General features: G+C 35.7%; 1 protein-coding gene across 2 annotated transcripts in view; it reads right to left on the reverse strand.

Moving 5' to 3' along the window:
• Positions 1-21,731, reverse strand: part of CADM2 (cell adhesion molecule 2) — a 626,180-nt gene that overhangs the window by 178,024 nt on the left and 426,425 nt on the right. For both annotated transcript variants that reach the window (XM_085240870.1, XM_085240864.1), the window contains exon 2: positions 7,826-7,975. In XM_085240870.1, coding sequence (XP_085096996.1) covers positions 7,826-7,975 — 150 coding nt within the window. The remainder of the gene's footprint in view (positions 1-7,825; positions 7,976-21,731) is intronic.

A 21,731-nucleotide genomic window follows, 5' to 3' on the forward strand; every position in this document is an offset into this window, starting at 1 on the left:
CTAAGAGTTGTCTGAAAGAAAACAATGGGTTCAGAATTTATTGTAATATACCATTAGCGCAGAGAGGTCAGCTATAAGAAATTTCTCTTTACATTCTTTATTTTGACTCCCTTCTACATACTCCCTGAAACATAAAAAATAAATATATATATATATATACATATACACATTATGCTTTAAGAGATTCTTTTCCATTTAAAACACAAATAGTCACCAGCCTGTGTATTACAAAGCTTCCTGACGGCATAAGCTCAGCAGTGTCATCACAACTATAACCTCACTTCAGCATATTCCAGTACATTGCATCAGCTTCATTCTCCATTTAGCTTGAGTGCTAGCAAACTTAATTTCTGCACATACTTACATTTCAGCATAATATAATGCAAACTCCTACACTTTCTAACTATCTCTACAATATGTTCATTTATACTCTTAATACTGCTAAGAAAATGAAAAAATAAATGCTGTAAGTGGGAGTAGTTTCACTAATTTATTACAATGAAATAATATTCTAATGCATTGTAATACATTTTTAAGTGAAATTTTCATACTCATGAAGACAATAACTGTCAAGATATTTTAACAGACTCCTGTTCCTTTTTTCATGCTATCTTTTTTAGGATGCATGAACAAAAGCATTTGGTTTTCAGAAGTGGCTGGTTTTGATACCTCAGTTTTTGAGGATCAAGTGAGATGTCTCTTGTTCTCAGAAGCTCTAAAGAGAATTCTTTTTTTTTCTCCCCCCCCCAAGATCATTTAAACATTTAAACTTCTTTCCTAACCACGGTTCAGAGGTAAAGCACACCATAATGGAGTCAGTTTTCTCCATAGCAATCCATATGATGCGCTGGTTCAGATGTGAGGCCCCAGTAATGTTGATAATACACTGGTGTTTTGGCTGTTTCTGAGCAGTGTCTATACAGTGCCTTCTCTGTTTCTCACTTTGGCCTCCCAGGGAGAAAGTTGGAAGTGGCCAGGAGGCTGTGATGGGACACAGCCAGGACAGCTGAGCAGAACTGGCCCAAGAGATACTCCATGCCCTGCAAAATATAACTGTGAAACTGACAGATCTGACTAATATATAACATTAAACTCAGTCACAAATCTTGGAAGAACTATTCTAAAAAATCATCATGGAAAGATCCCTATGAAAAGAACTTCCTCCTCTAAACCAGATTTCTATCTGCTACAATTTTGGCTTTGAACGCTAGAAACTTGTCAAATGTTATAAATATCTAAAGCTATTGTTACTCAGATCAGGAAAAAAAGGAAAAAAAAGAAAGAAAATCCATTCCCTCTGCATCTCTTATATACAATTATTAAGTCATAGTTTGACAACTGTCTAAATAGTTTACTCAGTTGTTTCTTTGTTTGTTAGCCTTTTTGCAGTACTTTTCAGTCTTTATCACAGGTTTATTAGAAGTCATTACCTCACTGAGTGAGTCTATTAAATTTTAAGTAACCGTGAATCTTTAATTTCTATGTGTACCCTAGAATGGAGTTCAGCTGGGTCATCATCTACTGTCTGATCCCATGTCCACTCTATTATGCAATAGGTAACAGAGCATGTGAAGGTAGAGACAGAAGTTCATTCATCATTGCTGCCTTATCTCACATTACATAACTGCTAATACTCACTTCTCTGAATAACAGCCTGATTGACTCCCTGTTTGTCTAACTAATCTAAAGCATATATTTCCTATTTTTCTCCTTATTCCTAAAAAAAACACTATTTTCTTTGCTTCTATGTTTTGTCTGAGCTGACTCCTCTCTGAGGACTGTTTGTTTACATGTATACCTACATGTGAAATTCAACTGCTTACAAAAATCGTAAAATGCCATTCTGGAAGATCAGAATTTCTCTCCCCACTCCCCCCCGTCCCCCCCCCTCTCCCCACCAATCAGTATTCCCAAATGATTCTTTTTTTTTTTTTTATAGATCAGTATCCAAGGCTGACTCATCCCACAGTGGCGTAAATTGGGGTTATACTTGAATTCAATATCCGGAGTCTGGCATCCACAAAACAAGTCAGTGTAAACTAGAAAGAATAGCATGACTACAATAAGAGGGAGACAGGATTTTAACACCAGGAAATGCCGCAGCACTTCTATCATTTCTATTATTATTCAGTTTTGATAGCGCCATAGTAAGAATTAAAGATTTTTGCAGTGATGACTCCCCCTAAGCTGACATATGTAGTTAAAATTCCATGCCTTGTGCACTGTAAGTTTCTGAGTCTCTCTAGAAATGTCTTTATATAGGGGACGAAAAAAAAGAAGAAAAAAAAGGAAAAAAAAAAAAAAAGGCCAGGAGTTGCTTTCTGGAGACAAAAGGCATGATGCTTTTATCAGAGACATGTCCTGCCTCTAAATTTACCCAGCAGTTCTAACATGATAGTGCCAGCCCTAAGAGGGCACAACTGCAGAACCTTTCAAGCAGGTGCTATACCCAAATGCATCCTGCAAGTTCATCTGCGGCATTGTGCCCATCAGTGAAGCTCAGGGGAGATCTGCAAGTACAGTGCCCTCTCGTAACCCCTCTCTAGTACACAAGTGTCTTTGAAAGCTTTCAAGACGGTGGGGAGTTATACAAATGCCAAGCACTCTTACATGTAACATAATCAAAGGTCATCTGAAGAAACATATTCTGCTGCTGAAGGATGAATAATCCTGAGGTTGGAATACGCTAATGTTTTAGTAAAACATGAAAGTGCTACTACTTGATGAAAGCACAAGGGAAATGTGCTGATCTTTGATTAGCATCAGGCATACGTCTCATCAAAATATGGTGTGTCAGTCAGAAGCAAGCTTACCATGATCAGTGTCAACACAGGTGATTTTACTATGGACAGACTTCCAAATTCCCTGGTAAGGTAAAGAGCAGGTACACTTTCATTTATCTGACTAAACAAAATTTTTAGGTATATACAAGGTTCTGTTTCTCTTCCTTCTCTTTAGTCTGATTGCTCATTTTTATACTGATAAGCTTAAATAACTCTGGCACCAACAGCCATTGTTTAGCTGTACATGTCTGTTTTGAAACTCAGTAACCCACTCCATATGTATCTATAATCCCTACTGACGGGGAAGGTGAAAAGAAGACAGTAAGTTCCAGCAAGCTAAGTGAAAATTCTTTTAAGTGTTCTCTTTACCGGCCATCTATGTCTGCATGCTACCACCTTTTTGTTACACATATCTATTTATATTTGCATCTTTGTATTTATTGCTCACTCTAAATCCTTATGAAATACCACAAGTGAATCTAAAATAAAATGACCTATATTCATTTAAAATCAAATCCACCAGTTCTACATTGTTGCTCATTGTTCTTCTTCCAAAGGCAGGTATATAATTATAGCTACTTTGGTGCATGAAGTGGTACAGAGATTTCTATGGTAATTACTCATTTTAATTGAAAATTGTGTAGGGAAAAAACACATTTCATGTGAAGCACGACATTTGCATTTGTTTCTAAAGAATCTAAACTTGTTCAGAGTGAGATCTGAACTCATATTTTCCAGGAAGACAAATCTTTAAAATTCTGTCCACGGGGTATGGTGGGAAACTGAGAACAGTTGCAGGAATTTGCTGAGTTCATTAAAAAATAAGACCATACAAACATTTACAATGGCTACACAACATCCTTGAAGCTACAAGTTAGAGGAAGCAGAAAAAATTAAATACAAGAAAGAACAACAAAGAGACAGCATGCTGAATAAGAGGAGCCATCATTGACACCAAATCCACAAGATCAAACATTTGTATTTCCAAGTACTTTAGCTAGCATAAGTTAAAATAATACATTTAATACATTTTAGAGTGCAAAAATTAGACTTGGAGAGAAGCTACTGTTTTATCTTGCTTTGTTTAAAAAATAAAGTTATAACCTCTTTTCCTATAGCAGGGATGATACACGTGTTCTTTTTCAGGATATCCACACCAATTTTTCTCAGGAGGAATACATTTAAATACTAATGAAGAGAAAATCTGTGAAACTGGAGGAGTTTGCACATTTCTTTCCGCTGCTGGACATCCATTTTCTTATATTCCAGTATCATGTTCAACTGAGCAAAAGAGTTCACACAGTTTTTATTTATTTATTTATTTAGCTACGTCAATCTGCAATATAACATAATAATTAATATAAGAAGCAAACTAGGACTTGGGGAAAAAAAGGCCTTTTAATTGTTGCTCTGGCCTAACATCACTTTTCCTAAGATGTGTCCTAGAAATGCAACAAAAGTAGAAGAAAAAGAAAACACTGCATTTCTCCTCCCCACAGGCTACTTAATTCCCATCACCACAATGAGTCAAGCACATTTTAAGCCTGAACTTAGAACAAATCACATACTTCAAGTGGTGAGGACCAGGAAATAACCACTGAATCTGTTTCATATGCACTATATTTTCTGAAAGAAGACTCTATTCATCATTTACTATTATTATTTCAAAATTGTATAGGCTAAGGGAGAAAATGTCTCAAATTATGTATAGTCTCTGACTCCTTCATAAATATTAAATAAGTATTAAATTGCTGAAAAGGTAGGGGAGGAGGTGTTTCTTTCCAACAAGACATCCTCCTAACCAAGCAAAATCTGTGCTTTAAAACATGCCTGCATATTTTAGTGCAAGAGGCAAAAGAATAAGTTAGGATGTAGCTTTTGGCATCAGTGTAGTTGGCACTTCCATGTGTAGAACATGAAAAACAGGAAAAGGAAGAATACGACTTCTAACTTTGAAGTCAGTGATTGCATCACAGTTTACAACACAAAATTACATGATGATGATTTCTACAGTATGTGTAATCTGTTTTTAATAAAGTGGAGACTAACAATAAATCCCTTGTCAAAAGGCACGGGGTCTTGGAAGCAGACTTTCCCTCTCTCTAAACAGAGGGCTCTGCTGGCATACAGTTAGTTTTATTTTTGTCAGAAAATGTTTTGCAAGATAGAGAAAGCAATTTGTACAACAAAGAAGTATGAATGTCCCATCAAGAACAATCTAGCAGTGGAGAGCTTTTCTCTGTACAATTTCCTCTATTTTTGGAACCTATTTTGCCATGTCCTGACAGCTGTTACCTCCCTCTTCTACTGCTGTAGTTGGGACTTTCTTTTGATGTTTACCTGACTTCCTTCATTGTACTACAAGATTCATAATCGTTAAAGTACAGAGCAATCAAAATAATTTTAATCTGATTTATTTTATGCTTTCTTGTAAGAAAATAACTTATGCTTTCTCAAAAGCAAATAACTTATTAGAAGGTTGTAAAATTAAAGGCATGTGATTCTGATTTTGTTCAGACTAGTGATATTTCTAATGGATATAAATGGAGCTCCTCTAATGTTCTTCTTAGGTTTTCTATACAAAACTTAACCGGGCATCCTCAGGCTCCTACTCAAAAGTTTTCATGAATTTTCAGCTTGAGAAACACAGCTATTAAATAACAGTTCTCTTAGAGCTGAAGGGAGAAGTTTTAAGACCTTAAGTTTAGTTAGGTTAACCCTAGGAGACAGGTTTGAAAAGACTCTAGCTGAGGCACTGCTTTCAATAAATTAAATGTAATGACCGGATCTAGCAGAAAGCTGCTTTTTATAGTGAAATTGTATGCCTGACTGAGAGAAGTAGATAAAGCAAAAAAGAATGAGGAAGTTTTTACAGTTGCATTTGCCATCATTTACTGACAAAATCAAGGTTTCAGAGCTGTAAATATTTCTCATCATTTTGTATCAATAAAGCAAGTATCACTATGTAAAAGAAATATCTTTCTTATACACAAAGAACAGATACAAATATACTCACAATAAAAGCACCAATGAGAAGTTCAATTCCCATTTTCAGAAATGACAGAAACTTTACTTTATGAGACTTGGATGTACTTCTCAGTGACCTATCTATAACCAAGTTTGGAGAAGTCACACCAAGATTTCAAAGCTTTTCCTATGTATGAAGGACTAAACAACTGCTATTGAAGGACCTAGACTTGATCATTTTAGACTTTCTCCTGTCTCATAGATATTCAGCAGAGCCTCTACAAACAAATGATTTGAATCCTAGCATATTCCTCAACGTCTTGAGACAAGTTCATTATACAGTACAGTCTTTTAGATTTACACACTTCAGCTCCTCACATTTCCAGTGGGCTACACAGATCATGACTAATATTACTTAATAGCACTTAATATTACTGCTTGCCATTCAAATTCTGCTGCTTTAATTCATTGTATTAAAAAGTAACACAAACTTCAATTATTCTTTGTATAATTAAAGATCTAGCTAAAGTATACAGAAAATTAAATTTGCACCAAAATGCCTACACAGTTAAAACTAAACTATTTGCATTTCTCTTCCATCTTTCTCCACATCCTTTAAAATTTCACTTAATTATAAAAGGTATAAATTTTACAAGTATTGGTGTGCTCTACCAATAAACAAGTTCTCTCAGTTCTTACTTTTGCAGACATTATTAACCGATTAACCGATTAACCGATTCCAAATCACTAACAATTGAGAAAAAATAAAGTTCACAATTTAAGTAAAGGTTATAGGATTAGACTTATGGCACTTAAGTTCGCACCTCATAAGCCTTTCACCTTCAAGTCTACATTCAAAAGGTACTTATGATTTCAAATAAATTGCAAATCAAATGATTACACGCTACAGGAAATTAGATAAAAGAGAAAAGAACCACTTCAATGCTGTAAAGAGATTCTATTCAGCTATTATATTAATAGCAAAAATCCATATTTTGATTGCAGCTTCTGCAGGTATAAAATGACAGGTTTTAGACTCTGCTTTCATTCAAACACATAGATCCACACAGCATTTTAAGTCCTGCAGTGTGTTGTAAAGTGTTGCAATTATTTATCAAGGCATTTGGACAGCATTTCTTTCATTTTAAACAGATAACTAGCTGCACTTCTCATAGCATGTTTAAGAATACATAGCACTTTTCAGAACAAACTCAAGGAGTAGAATAAAGTATAAAATACTGTTCAACTGTTGGACGTCCATATCGCTAAGATTTACAACAAAATTTTTGCATTTTTGAAGCCAAGTGATGTTCCTATTACTTGTAATTTTTGTTTAAATATCTTCGTGGTATCTGATGTTATCTTTACGTAGACATTCTTTTATGTAAAATATAATGCTTCACATTTTCAGATAAGGACAAAAGTGTTGGAAATATATCGTATTACAGTGATAATACTCTTCTTTTTCTAAGGTATGAACACTTCCTGGTGCTTTTTTCTAAGTTAACTAAGATTAAAATATTGTGCGTGCCATATTTGGAAAAGAGCACAATAAAAATAAATTTTGATAATCTTTTACAGTAAGAATGTGTATCACAGCAACTGCATACTGCACTAACAACAAAACGAAGCTCCAGTACACCTGAAGCAGGTGATTTTATGTATACATAAGTATACATGCATATATATACATGCAGACAAAATAATAAAATCAAGTTAAAGGTTTATGAACTAATCCTTTCCTTGACAGTCTTATTATTTATAAATACTTTTTAAAGATATTTTGTAACAAAGTTTTCCAAATCAACTTGCACTAAGAATTTCATATATTATCTTCCCTTAATAACAACATAACATTTTATACAAAAGGAAGAAATACAATGAAACATGTTTACCCACGAGAAAAACAGATTATATAACATATTATTTCATAATTACAACTGAAAGCACATATTCCTAGCTCATATTCCTATTCTTTCAACATTACATATTCCTGTTCTTACAACATTACATTACAATTACAACTCTGTCTTAGAAAAAATGCTGCAGAACCATGAGTTCTGGAAACAATTTACCTTTCTTGTCGTCGAAGTACAATGTCTGTTGAGCTGGATTTGACCACTGGAGGGAGGTGTTATCGTTTTGATCAACCCTGCAGGTCAAATTTGCCGTTCCCCCTTCAACAACTGTGACATTCTGTGTAAGTGGAAACTGCCCTTGGCTACCTGAGGAGGGATGGGAGGGAAGCAGAAGGAAGAAAAAGAGGAAAAAACAAAAGATTTCAGTTGTAGAACTGAATTTATTGCAACAACTTCACACAGGTGACAGTGTAAACTATATTCATCAAGAAGTATAATACAAAAAACTGAAGAAAAAAATAGATAAGCAATATATTCTTTGCAGAAATGAAACAGAAAAAATGAATTTAAGAAATAGTGATATTATTATTATTATTTTTTTTCCTGTATGTGATATGATTTAGCTTCAAAGAAATGGCCTGCAATCTTCATTTTCTCAGACACACATACAAATCCAGATGTCCATGATATGAATCCACATAGGGCTCATATAGTGCAGACGCATACAGATGTCTCAGTACAAATAATACTGTTAAAATGCTCTTGAAAGTACCGCTGAAAACATAATGTAAAATTCAACATAGCTTTTTTTAAACAGACAGGGTAGCCTAGATTCCCTGTTTCATTTTATGCTTTGTGAAGAACTCCTGGGATGATGTTTTTTCTATCAGGTTTGGAATATTGTTGGAGAAAAACATAGTGTGAATCTAATATGAGATACATCCTCTGTTGAGAGAATATAACCTGATCATATATGAAAATGGAAGCAATGATGTAGTAGCTCTCTTTCACATCTGTGAGTCTATCCCAAAGCATTATGAATCACATTAAGTGTTTGCTGAGATGTCACTGGAAAATTTCCAAATACCTCTATACAATATAGGAACAGTATCAGCCAGGTTCTTGAATCACAAGCATTTTCAATGGCATAGTTAGAGTGAAGTGTTGCTTTGTGTATTGCGAAAATAGCACCCCTTGCCAAACAGTACATTCTGACAAGAATAGCACAAGGGAGCACAGTAAAAATGTGGGATGTCTTCTTTTTTCTTTTTCATAGGGATGGGGAAAGAAAAGGTCCTCAATAATAAGCAAGAAAAATAATTATCTGAGAGATATGCTTAATCTGTGCAAGGATACAATGCAAAAAATAGACAGTCCAATAGACTAAATCAAATATATGCTTCTTTCTTTTATACAGGACCCATTAATACATGACATGCTCAAGGTTAGCTAGAATAAGAAATACTACAAGATCGGCACTCAAGTGGAATGCATCAGAAGTGAAAAATCCCTCTACGGTCCTAGAAGAGTGAATATAAACATAAGTATGTTTATCAAGGACAACAGAAAAAGGGCTTCTGTAAGTACATCAATTGTAAAAGAAAAGCGTGGGCCCTCTCTGTGAGATCTGGTTAGTTGGGATATGAAGAAAGCTGAGATTCTGAAGGATTTTTTGCCTGTCTTCACCACGAAGTGACACATCACCCAAGTTGCAGATGGCAAAAGTTGGGACTGGGACAATGAAGAACCGTCCACTGCAGAAGATCAAGTTCAAGGCCATCTAAGGAACCTGATATGTTTGTGGAACCTGATGAGATGAATCCATGGGTCCTAGGGGAATTGGTGGATGAAGTTGCTAAGTCAATGTTCATCATATTTAAGAAGCCGTGACAACTCAGTGAAGTTTCCACTGAGTGGAAACAAGGAACCCTCAATTTTTAAAAAAGATAAAGAACAAAGACCTGGAGAGTACAAGTCAGTCAGACTCATCTCAGTTCCCAGCAAGATCATGGAGTAGATCCTCCTGGAAACGATGCGAGGAGAATACTGGTGAAAGCTAATACGGTTTCACTAAAGGCAAATTGTTCCTGACAAGTCTGGTGATGTTCTATGATGAATTTACAGCATTGGTGGATAAGGGAAGAGTAATTGACATCATCTATTTGGCCTTGTAGAAAGCATTTCACACTGTCTCACAAGACATCCTTGTCTGTAAACTGGAGAAACATGGACTTGATAGATGGAGTACTCGATGGATAGGGAATTAGCTGGATGGTCACACATAAAGCACTGAGCTCAACAGCTCAATGTCCAGGTGGAGACCAGTAACAGAGAGTATTGGAACAGAGAGTATTTTATATCTTCATTGACGACATGGATGACTGGATTAAGTGCAACCTCATCAAATTTCCTCACAAAGCTCTGTGGTATGGTCAACATGCTGGAGGGAATGGATGCCATTCAGAGGGACCTAGACAGGCTTGAGAGGTGGGTCTTCATGAACCTTATGAAGTTCAACAAGATCAAGTGTAAGGTCCTGCACTGGAGTTGGGGCAATCCCAGGTACAAATATAGGCTGGGTAGTGAGTGGATTGAGAGCAGCCGTGAGAAGGACTTGGGGGTGCTGGTTGTTGAAAAGCTCACCACGAACCAGTAATCTGCACATGCAGCCCAGAAAGCCATCTGTATCTCAAACTGCTTTAAAAGAAGCGTGTCTAGCTGGTCACAGGAATTGGTTGTCCACCTCTACTATGCTCTCATGAGACCCCACCTACGGTACTGAGGTTAGCTCCGGAGCCTCCAATGTAAGAAGGCCGTGGATCTGCTGAGGATCATGCAGGGCCATGAGGATGATCAGAGGGCTAAGGTACTTTCGCTACAAAGTCAGGCTGAGAGAGCTGGGATTATTCAAGTTGGAGAAGAGAAGGTTTTGGGGAGACTTTATAGCAACCTTCCAGTATCCATAGGAAAGGGAGAGGAACTTTTTACAAGGGCATGTAGCGATAGAACAGGACATTATGGCTTTAAACTAAAGGAGGTTAGATTTAGATTAAATATAAGAAAAAATTCTACACTATGAGCATGGTAAGGCATTGGAATGGTTGCCAGTACAAGTTATGGATGTCTCAACCCTGGAAATGTTCAAGGTCAGGTTGGATGGAGTTTCGAACAATTTGGTGTAGTGGCAGTTGTCCCTGCCCATGGTGGGAGAGTTGAAATCATGTGATTGTTAAGATTCCTTCCAGCCCAAATTATTCTATCATTCTATGATCCCAACTAATGAATTTATATATATAATTTATTTTTGTAATTTTAAAGAAAAAACACTTCCATGTCTTACTTTAGAAAACTGAAAGGTTTTCCATCAAAATGCCAAATCTGAATATCTGGTATTAGAAAATACAAACTGAATTGTATAATTTTTTGTATAAATACCATCTTCCTGTAGATGTCTAAAGTGCAAAATTTACTATTTACTTATGTTCTCAGTAAGAGGGTATTTACTATTAACAAGACAACAAATACAGTAAATAAAAATATGAAGTATTGCAAATACCATGTCTATATAAAATGCTGCAAAAAATAAATGCCAAAATTCTCATGACATCTTCTGCATCTGACACTTCATTAATCAAATGCTGCTTCTTGAAAACCACACATTAAGAAATGCTTGATGAGTTAAAAAATCATAAACAAGAGTGGAAAGAAAAAAAAAAGAAAACAGAAGAGATTTGTCATTTTCTTTCATTTCTTCTCTTTCAACTCCAGTGTGTCAAGGAATCTCAAGATATTGCATAAATTGCTTATTGCTTAAATTAGAATTTTAAAAATCCAGAAAAAACGCACACAGCCTGTTATTACCTCCACTAAATTGTAAGATCTTACCAAAGAAATAACCTCCTAAAGTATGAGCTGCATGTAAGAGGCTATGGAGGCTAAAATAGGTTTTGCATATAAAAAGCATTAAACAGAGCCTAGCACCAATGAAATCTAAATCAGTGACTGTGATTTACATTTAACTATCTTCCATTCATATTTTTTAATAAAGAACCAATGTAATGATTCAGAATCCTATTAATATGATTTGGGAAATCTTCCTAGGATTATCCTACATCCTCTTTTTGATATTATAGTTCCTACAATGAACATCTCAATGTATATGCAATCTCTTATTTACTAATAATGGTCATGTCATTTTGACCTGGCCTTTTTGACCAGAACTGTACTTAGAATGTAAACTATGCTGCTTGGCCACATAAGTGGAAACTGTGGGTCCCTGGATCTGAAAGAGGTCTGGAAAATTTTTTTTCCTCTTAGCACTGTATTGAGTGCTGATGTTTTAGAAATTAATCAAATAAAATTAATAGAGCATACAAAAGTCAAAGCAAAGAATTCCCTCTATCCGTTATTAATACAGAAAGTACATAGATCTGGAGAAGATGCATATAGCTTTTGGAAGCCTGCAGTGGAATAAGAGATATAAAGAAAATGAGCCAATAATTCTGGAAATTAGCTTAAGAGGAAGAAAGGAAGACTGCATGCAAGATAGAAAAATAGAAAAAGCAAGACCAAAAGAATGAGTAATTCACATCTCTTAAACAAGACCAAAACTTCTAGTAAATTATGGGAAAACTAAGACAAAAAACATTTAGGAGGTTTACTTTTTTGCTTATACCAGCATCTCACTAGGGTTACTGAAGGACCTCTGGAACAAGAGAAAAGGTTTATAAAAGCCCATAAGGAGGTAAATAAATGTTATAGAAAGTATGAGGCCATTTAAAATAGTATCAAATGTGGCTTTTATGCCGCTGATCTCTGGTCCTGGAATAACTCAATAGCTTGTAGAAGAAGTCTCATTTCTATTAAGCAGGTAGTATATGCCCACTAAGCACAGAAGAGAAGCTGCCAGTCCTTGCAGGTTACTCAGCATGATGAAAAACCCTTTACCATCATTGAAGCATACAAGGTTTTCCCAGCTATCTCTAAGTACCACTATCCAGCAATGGGGGCAGCAGCTTCTGCAGCAGCATATTAACCCTTGGCTGGAGGCCATCAAATGGAATCAGAACATCATTTCCAAAGGGACTTGCTTTGGAAAACATCATCATACCTAGGATATCCTGTTACCATTGCAAAAAAAACCAAAACACTCATATCCTGTAGAACTGAGTATGATACTTCTGACCCATACAAATAGTCCCAGAGTGCTTAGAGGTGAGTTTTCAGGAAGAAGACAGGCATGACTGAGAGTAGATTAGTCAGATTCAACAAAGCTGATATGTTGAAAGAAACACAAATTTCATCATTTCAAGATATGGAAATTACCTCTGTGGTTCTCTAGTATGGAAATTTTATAATATTTAATAATTAATGTTAAACTTTGCCTTAACTTCTTCCTTAAAACTGCAGCAGACATTGAATGAGAAAACATCCTTTAAGAAAAACATTCCACCTTTAAGAAGTCTAGCAATGGAAATCCCAGTGGTACCTCTGGTAACTTATTTTAGTGAGTAACAGTCATCACTTTTTAAACAAAAAGGAAAAAAACCAACGTTTTTCTGGTAGTCTGAATTAGTCTTACTGCAGCACTGAGCATTCATGGGCTCTTGTTACATGTTCTTCCCTGCTCTGAAGAGCCCTCTATTATCAAATTTCTCTTTCTTTCGCCAGTACTTGCAGATTATGATCATATCACCCATTAACCTTATCTTTGATAAGCTAAATAAATTGAGCTCCTAAGTCTTGCTGTAGAAATCACATTTTTCTAATCCTTTAATTAGTCTGTGGCTCTTCTCTGTGTCCTTTTCTATTTTTCATCTTTTTTTTCTGAAGTGTGGCTCTCAGACCTGGAGACCCCAGTGTAGCAGTCACAGGAGCAATAGATACAAAGGTCTTATTTCTTCTTTACCAGCCCTTCACAATTTTGTTTGTATACCTATGTGAAGCCCTTTGGCCCTGGGTGACTGCCTATCTACCAAGATGCTGGTACTATTCCTCAGATACTGCTCCCCATTCTGCTTCTGCTACCTCCTCTTGTAGTTCCTACATGCATGTCTTTATGCTTCACACCACAATGAAATATGCATCTCTGAGCTAAGTGATCCGTGCTCTTCTTTATTTCATACATCCACAGTTGCTGTGGCACTGGCAATTTTACTGGCAACAATTTTGTTTCCCAAGGTGTTTCTGAAAACCAACCCTGAAAAACATAGGAATAGTACAGTACCACCTGCTTTTTTCCCTGTGAAGTAAAGCACTGAGACTTCTTACTTATCATTACACTTTCATCCTATTTGTTGTTGTTTTTTTTTTTTTTTTTTCCCAAACAGTTCTTATCTGCTTAATGCTCTTAATGCTTGTAAGGTTGGTTTTGAATAAGTTTTGTTTATTAATCAATGTGTCGTGTTATTTTAAGTCAAATGTACGGTTACGTTTTTCCAGGCATAACTATAACTTGCAAAATCATTTAAGTACTGAATTAGTCAAATATTAATTGAAAATTATATACAAAAACATGTTGAAAATAAATTCATTCTTAAAGAAGCTTTTTTTTTTAATAGCAGACAATGATGAAAGTTTCTATTAAGGCAGAAAATCTAGCTGCAAATGAATGTTCATATTTCTTTTAATGCTGGTGATGACACTGAGACATAATCCCATAAAACTAACAGAAATCTCAGATTTCAAAACTTGATTTATATTCCTAAATCTACTATTGACCTAACGCAGGACCTCGGGTAATTCATTAAACCTATGTCCTGCTACTCACTCTACACAAAAGAAATATTGATGCTTGTTCAACTTGTAAAATATTTCAATTAAAAATGATCCTTTTTTTTTTTTAATGTTTGCATTTTTTCTTATCTGACTACATATCATACTGCTGCTAATGCAGTACAGAGAAATATACTTACATAGGAAACAGGAGCTTTTTATAGAAATAAGCTTCATTATTATATTTCAACTCAAAGGATAAAAACTTGTAGTACTTCACCGCTTATATTTTTTAAATCACACGTAATTTCTCATTTGTGCTTACATACTGTTCTATATTCATCTTTGTTCTACAAATTATTTGAGGATCTCCCCACCAAAACATAACTCCTCTACAGGGAGAAGTTCCCATTATATGAAAGGTAATTTCAAAAAAAACACAAATGCCTATATTTGCAGATTAATTAATTTATTTTAAATATTCAATGTGCCAATTTGGAACATAGTCAAGAAGTAACATCAGAAAGACTATGTGGATTCCCAAGAATTTTGATATGAATTCCAAAACTGAAGTATGAATCCAAGTCTGTCTAAATTTCTTTAACTTTTTGGTTGGACTGACCAATGACACAAACATAAATTCTTGCATTATACTTACTTTATCTTGTTGAAAAAACAAAACTGAAAATGACAGTAACAAAACCACAATTGTATTAATAGGAAGCCATATTGAACAGAAATGTTCCTTACTCCAGCATAACTTCTACATGCTCAACAAATGAAAAAAAAAGGAATAAAGAACTTAACATATGACTTAATAATAATTAATTATAAGGTAAATTTCAATCCAGTAGAAAATTTCTAAGCACTTCCCACGCTACTCATCAGTGCAATCAGCACTTCCCAAATATATCACCTTTCAGATTGCATTGTGCTATCTGAACAAACCAAGAGTTTTTATTTGCCTCTCACCAGATGGTCCCCACAATGAAACAACTCAGCATCCTTCCCTTCTATTCTTTGAGCACAAGCAGTTAGGATGCTACACTCCTCTACAGGAGTCTCAGCATCATATTACACAATGAAATTCCACAGAAATTCCTTATTTCAGGTTAAAGTTATGGAAAGGATGTTGGAATTTGGTATTGAGGTTTGCTATACAACTGTCATATGGGATTACATGATGATAAAGGACCCCAGCTGGCCAGGGTTCTCTTGAAAGCAAGCATCCACAAGTACTCCAGAGTTTTGCTGCCTGTCAAGTTTTTAAAAATGTAGAAAAAATCATGGAGTTGAGCAGTGTCAGGAATATAGGAATTATCCCTGGTTAGCTGGGAGAAATTTAAGGTGAAAGTGGGTTGTAAACACAGAATGAGAAGGTAAGGTGGGTCAGGGGAGACAGTAAAAATAAAATTTATTTTGGACTAATCAGAAATACCTCCTCAAATGCTACATATTAAGTGTTTAACGGACATTTTATTTTTAGAAACATCGAGAAAATACAGACATGTAAAATTATATGTATTCTTCTGAACAAAGTTTTTTAGATAAGTTCAGTGCAATTTAGTTTTTACTTTATCATTAACTAAGTTGAATGAAGTAAGGAATCACTGCAAAAAGACTGTCATCTAGATATCATTGTCACCATGTTGTGTTTCTCTTCACATTTTAGGAAGCTTTGTTAGTAAAGCTTTGTTGTGCCTAGATGGAGCTATAGTTAAGTATATTCTACTACAGGTTGTTGCATACAAGACCAGCATTGTATTCTTGTTGAATAGATAGGTTCATATCTCATTAGCCACAAGCTGTTTCTAGTCAAGAAAGGCTTTTTTTCACCCCCAAATCATGGCTCAATTGCTTTTACAGATTTTTAAAACTGATTTTGTCTCAGTATGTGACAAGACCATGGGTGGCAAAATAATAAACAAGTTTGGAAATATTTGCTTTGTGAGTTCATCTCATGTTTATCTGTTTATATTTTGGGGTGGGTTTTTTGTACTTTTTGCAATTAAAATGAAAGCTACTTAATGAGTTTAACACTTCAGTTTGATAGTTAGGTTATATCTCTAATCCATTTACCAGGCTAATTATAAATGTCATTTGGTGGCTACAAACATCAGAAAACAGATTTTTCTCTTTATTCTTGCAAATACAGAGGTCTGTTTTTTGCAGGAAACAATTATAAATTAAGATCTTCGCAGTATCAGTACAGCATGCTTTGCCTACTCATTTCACTATTTTTTCAGACAGCCATAAAAAGAAACATGCAGAATGAGAGGAGGGAGCAAACAAGAAGTGACAACAGTGAGTTAGTGACCTTCTGGCACACTGACTCTACCTCCTCCTACAAGCCTGGCTGCCCAACATCGCAATGAGGCAAAGGAAGTTTATCAGCATATGCGACAGGAAGAACAAAGCTTACAGTTTTGTTTATTCTCACACAGAAAACAGATGAAATAAGAAAAACACGAATCTCTTTTCTGATACTATTTTCCCAAGCATAATTTGCTACACAGACTTTGACTAGGTCAAATAGCCTTTAGTAATTTTCTGTCTCAATAGCAATAACTTAGTCCTATATCTGGATTTCATGCGTATTTTTGAGTTCATCCCCAGAAAGAATGCCCTGAAACATTGTTTAAGAAAGAAAGAAAAAACAGAGAGAGGGGGAGAAAAAAAAAAAAAAAAAAAGTGTGCTCTGGTAACTATTACATGCTCCAGTAACAAAACCGCTTGCAGAGAAAATTAGAGCTAATGAGAGCGCTGCAGAAACTTACTACAGAATGAGAGGTTTAGGAGAAAGGGAGAAGAAACAATTCAGAAAATAACTCTTTCTTCAAAACTTTGTGTTTGAGGTCATTATATTTTTTCAGATTTTTAAGCAATTACTAAAACAATCCAAAGGACAAAAGCACACTGGGATAGCCACTGATTTCATGCTATAGAATTTACATTACATAACAGAAATACACAAGGAGTAACCCTTTCTTACTTCCCTCACTCCTTAAGTTTCAGGTATATGTTTCTCCAATGGCAGCTAATATATAGCTGAATATAATTGATTTGGTTTATATTACAATGAAATAGTTTGCAGATTAAAAAAATAATAATTAGAAAATTACATATTTAGGTACTATTATTCCATAAACAAGAAAATGTGTGTGTGTGAGAGAGAGAAGGAAATAGAAAGCCTGCACTTTAGTGCTTTTCCTAGGAGCCGTGCAGAAATGTCTATTATTTTTAACTCTCCTCATAACTATTGCCATGGTGTTATTTGCTTATGGAGAAGAATATTTATTGATTTGTTATTTTTTGAAAAGGCGAAAAGGCATTTCCCTTTACCACTCTAAATTACTGATGGGATTTTCAAGCCTAAAAATAATTAAAGTGAACTTCATCTTCCCACGGCTGTGATAGCACAATGCTGAACTTTATGCTTCTCATAAGTGCAAATATGGCTTAGAGCTTAGTGCTGCTTTTTGCTTTGAAGTGCTATGCATAACTTTTTGTGTTTCTGCAAACTGTAGAGATCTTTTTTCTCTAAAGGCAGCTAGGTATCCAACCCTAACAGAAAGAATGAGGAAAAGATACTTTATTTCTTTGAGGATCTGGGCCACAGTGTCTCCACATTTCAGTTCTGATTGTGTAAAATAAGAATAACAGCATTTTCTTACTTCCCATCAATGTTTCGTGAAGAAAATGCATCAAAAAATTATTCAGAACCCAGATGATAGGGTAATGGAAGAAAAACAGGTAGATATAATGGCGACAAATGCACCTATGCATTTAATCCTATCAACTCTATCATTTGCTACATATTAAGAACATACTATGTGCTTTCTTCTCCTCCCTCCAAGACTAAGCAATTCATCACAGTTATCAGTACTTTTTACAGTTAACACAATAAAAAAGTACAGAAGATCACTTCTCATTAAAGTCTGCCCAGAACATCTGTTGGTCTAGGTCAGTGTCAAATACCGTTAACTTCAAATCATCTACACACTTGGTCATTTATGCTACTCAAAGTACCCTTTCATGAATACATTTTAGTACTTAAAGACAGGCTGAGCACAAAGGTACAACTTATATTGACAGAACTGAAGTCATACTTAGAGGCCTCATCTGGAGTACTGTGTCCAATTCTGGGCTCCCCAGTACAAAAAAGACAGGGATCTCTTGGAAAGAGTCCAGCGGAGGGCCACAAAGATGGTGAAGGGCCTGGAGCATCTCCCCTATGAAGAAAGGCTGAGTGACCTGTGTCTGTTTAGCCTTGAGAAAAGAAGACTGAGAGGGGATCTGATCCAGGTCTATAAATATCTAAGGCGTGGGGGTCAGAGTAGTGAGGCCAGACTGTTTTCAGCAGTGTGTGGAGACAGGACAAGGGGAAACGGCCAGAAACTGCAGCATAAGAAGTTCTGCACAAATGTACGCAAGAACTTCTTTACGGTGAGGGTGACAGAGCACTGGAACAGGCTGCCCAGGGAGGTTGTGGAGTCTCCTTCTCTGGAGATATTCAAGACCCGCCTGGACACCTACTTGTGAGACCTGGTGTAGGGAAATGCTTTGGCAGGGGGATTGGACTCATTGATCTCTGGACGTCCCTTCCAACCCCTACAATTCTGTCATTCTGTGATTCTGTGTTTTCAGAAACAGTAGAATACTTAAGGGGCTTTAAGGACAAAGTTAAATCCAATAAAGCATGCCAAAGGGTAAGATCATAACTATGCCATTTCTACAATGAGCAGTGAAACTAATGTATATTAGAAATTTAATGTAAAGTATATTTTCAATGGGAATATATATGAAATTCAAGCAATGTTAGCCCAACTTAAAAAAAGGGGCTTTTGCAGAGAATGGAGAAAACCTTCTACCTCATCCAGTTTAGTCTTTCCTCCTGAAAAACATCATACAGGTAAAATAGTGGTTAAGCAGCCTGTGCAGCTCATCTTTGCAGTGCCACAGCTTCGTATTTCAGTTCAGCATCATCAAAAGTGGTTAATACAAGCATTTCTCAAGAGTGCTGGTTTGATACCATTATTTGGGGTCCCGTGTTAAAAATCGACTATGTTACTGGAACATAGCACCTCGAGACAGCCCCCTGCCTAAGCACTGCTTTCTGTCTTCTGATGAACTGCTTACATACAACAAACAATTGAAAGTATGAAATACTCCAGCTTTGAATACCCTTACATCTTGAAAAGCCTCCATAGAAGAAAAGGTGGGCAAAAGTACTAAGTGGCAATTTAAAGCAAAAGGTCCCATTCAGGTACGTGCATATTTTTTATTACATGAAGTGGTAAGGATTTTTATACTAGTTTATTATTTTAAAATGCTTCTGTCACAATATGTTTCAAGGACAAGCTCTTGAGAAGAAATATATACCATTTTAGAATGAGTGGTTACATTTTATCTGGCCAGCAATGATGCATATGTAGTGATATCATGAATAGATTTGCATAAACTGAGAATGCTTATGCATGTATTTTCATGAAAAACAATATTTAGGTAACATTGGTCTTTAGGATATTACCTTACCAGAATGATGGAGTACTTTATTTCACACTATGTCAGTGACCTGATCAATAGCCAAGTGGCAGAACTGCTGTGATCAGCCTCCATTTCAGGCACACCATAGCCTCATGCAACCATACAGAGCCTTACACAGTCTCCCCATGCTGGAGGCACTGACAGTGGTCAGCTGGCAGCAGAGGTGGGATGGGTCCTGAGCAAAAGGTCTCCATGTAGGTTATTTTTGAGAAAAGCTGCATGCAGGAGGAAAATGAATCTGAATAGTTAACACAAAGGAGTTACAAAAGAAAGAACTCAATGTTGTCAATTTTTCTAAGGCTATTTCAACAGTACTGGGGCTGTCCACATCCAGCATCCCATCAGCAAGCCAGCAATTGTGAAGTGCGTGCATCAAAAAGATTTCTGAACCAACCTTATTCTGACATGCTATGGAACAATAGGACAACTGAGTTTAAATGTCATGGGAACACATATATGCATATTGTTAGTCAAAAAGTAAAACACACAGCTACACATACTGACTTTACATTGGGAGTTCTTCATACATAACATCAAATAACAATTATGCAGATGTTTAGCAATGATAAAATTCTGTAATTTAAAATATTCTGCTTGTGTGATTTGAACAAAATGTGTTAATAGACAATCCATTAGCAAGTACTGATAGCAGTCCTAAAAGTAACTGTAATGAAATGCAATCTAAAATGCACCACATTCACACATCTTCCATCCTCTCTCCATGTGATAACTCATTGCAAGCAACAGGTGTCTGACATTGTGATGGAATGACACAGCAGCTGACCCTCTTGAAGTCCACTAACATTCCAGAAGTGCAAAACAAACAGAAAACAAATCAAAATGAACACAACTGTGTTAATGCATTCCAGCCTGGCACAGCAAGGTTCCAGTTTTGGGAGATGGACACAAGGCCTGAATGAGCGTTTTGTGTGACAGCTTTCCTTTCTAGTTCTCCACATTCAAAATACCCAGATGCAGATAAGCATTGAAAAACTTTTACGTTTACCTGAACATATTGCAAATCTCATCTGTTCTCTAAAATGTGTGATTAACACAAGTTCTTTTTATTTAAAAAAGAATAATAAAAAAAAGAAACCAACAATTACTTACAATGAGATATGTGGGTCTGAAAATACATTTTCATATTCTAACAATAAACCTCTCCATATCTAGAAATGGAAAAAGTACCATAAGGCAATGCACAAAGTTTACAACAATACACCAACCATTCCTCTTTTAGAAATGTGCCACCCAGAAGCAGCTTCACAGGTGATGAAGAATATCAAACTATCAACCACATTCCTCCAAAATCATAAATGAGAGTATTCGATCTTCCTCAGAGAAGAAATTGCCAGAAAGATTAAAAAGACATGCAATTTCAAGAATGCCCAGAAAATTAATTATAGCCTCAAAAAAGCCCTTTTTCTTTCTGGAATGCTCTCTGAAAGGTTGATCATCAGACCAACAGATTTCTACCTCTCTCCGTGCAACAAAAATACTTGAAAGGCCAGCAATCTAAGAAGTGAGAAAACTACAGTCATTCAGAGATACTCACAAGAAGACAAAATCACTCACTTAATCCTAGATTGAGGTATCAGCGTAAATCAAGTGTTCTGGAAAATATCACACAGCTATTTGGACTCTTCAGGATTAGTATGAAGATTCAGCCTTCTTAGGATAATGCAGACTTTGGTTGTGATGTCAATTTTTCTTTTCTTTTCTTTTCTTTTCTTTTCTTTTCTTTTCTTTTCTTTTCTTTTCTTTTCTTTTTCTCTTCTTCTCTTCTCTTCTCTTCTCTTCTCTTCTCTTCTCTTCTCTTCTCTTCTCTTCTCTTCTCTTCTCTTCTCTTTCCTTTCCTTTT

Source organism: Meleagris gallopavo, chromosome 1 (genome assembly GCF_905368555.1).
Source record: "Meleagris gallopavo chromosome 1, MGAL_WU_HG_1.1, whole genome shotgun sequence".
Taxonomy (NCBI): domain Eukaryota; kingdom Metazoa; phylum Chordata; class Aves; order Galliformes; family Phasianidae; genus Meleagris; species Meleagris gallopavo.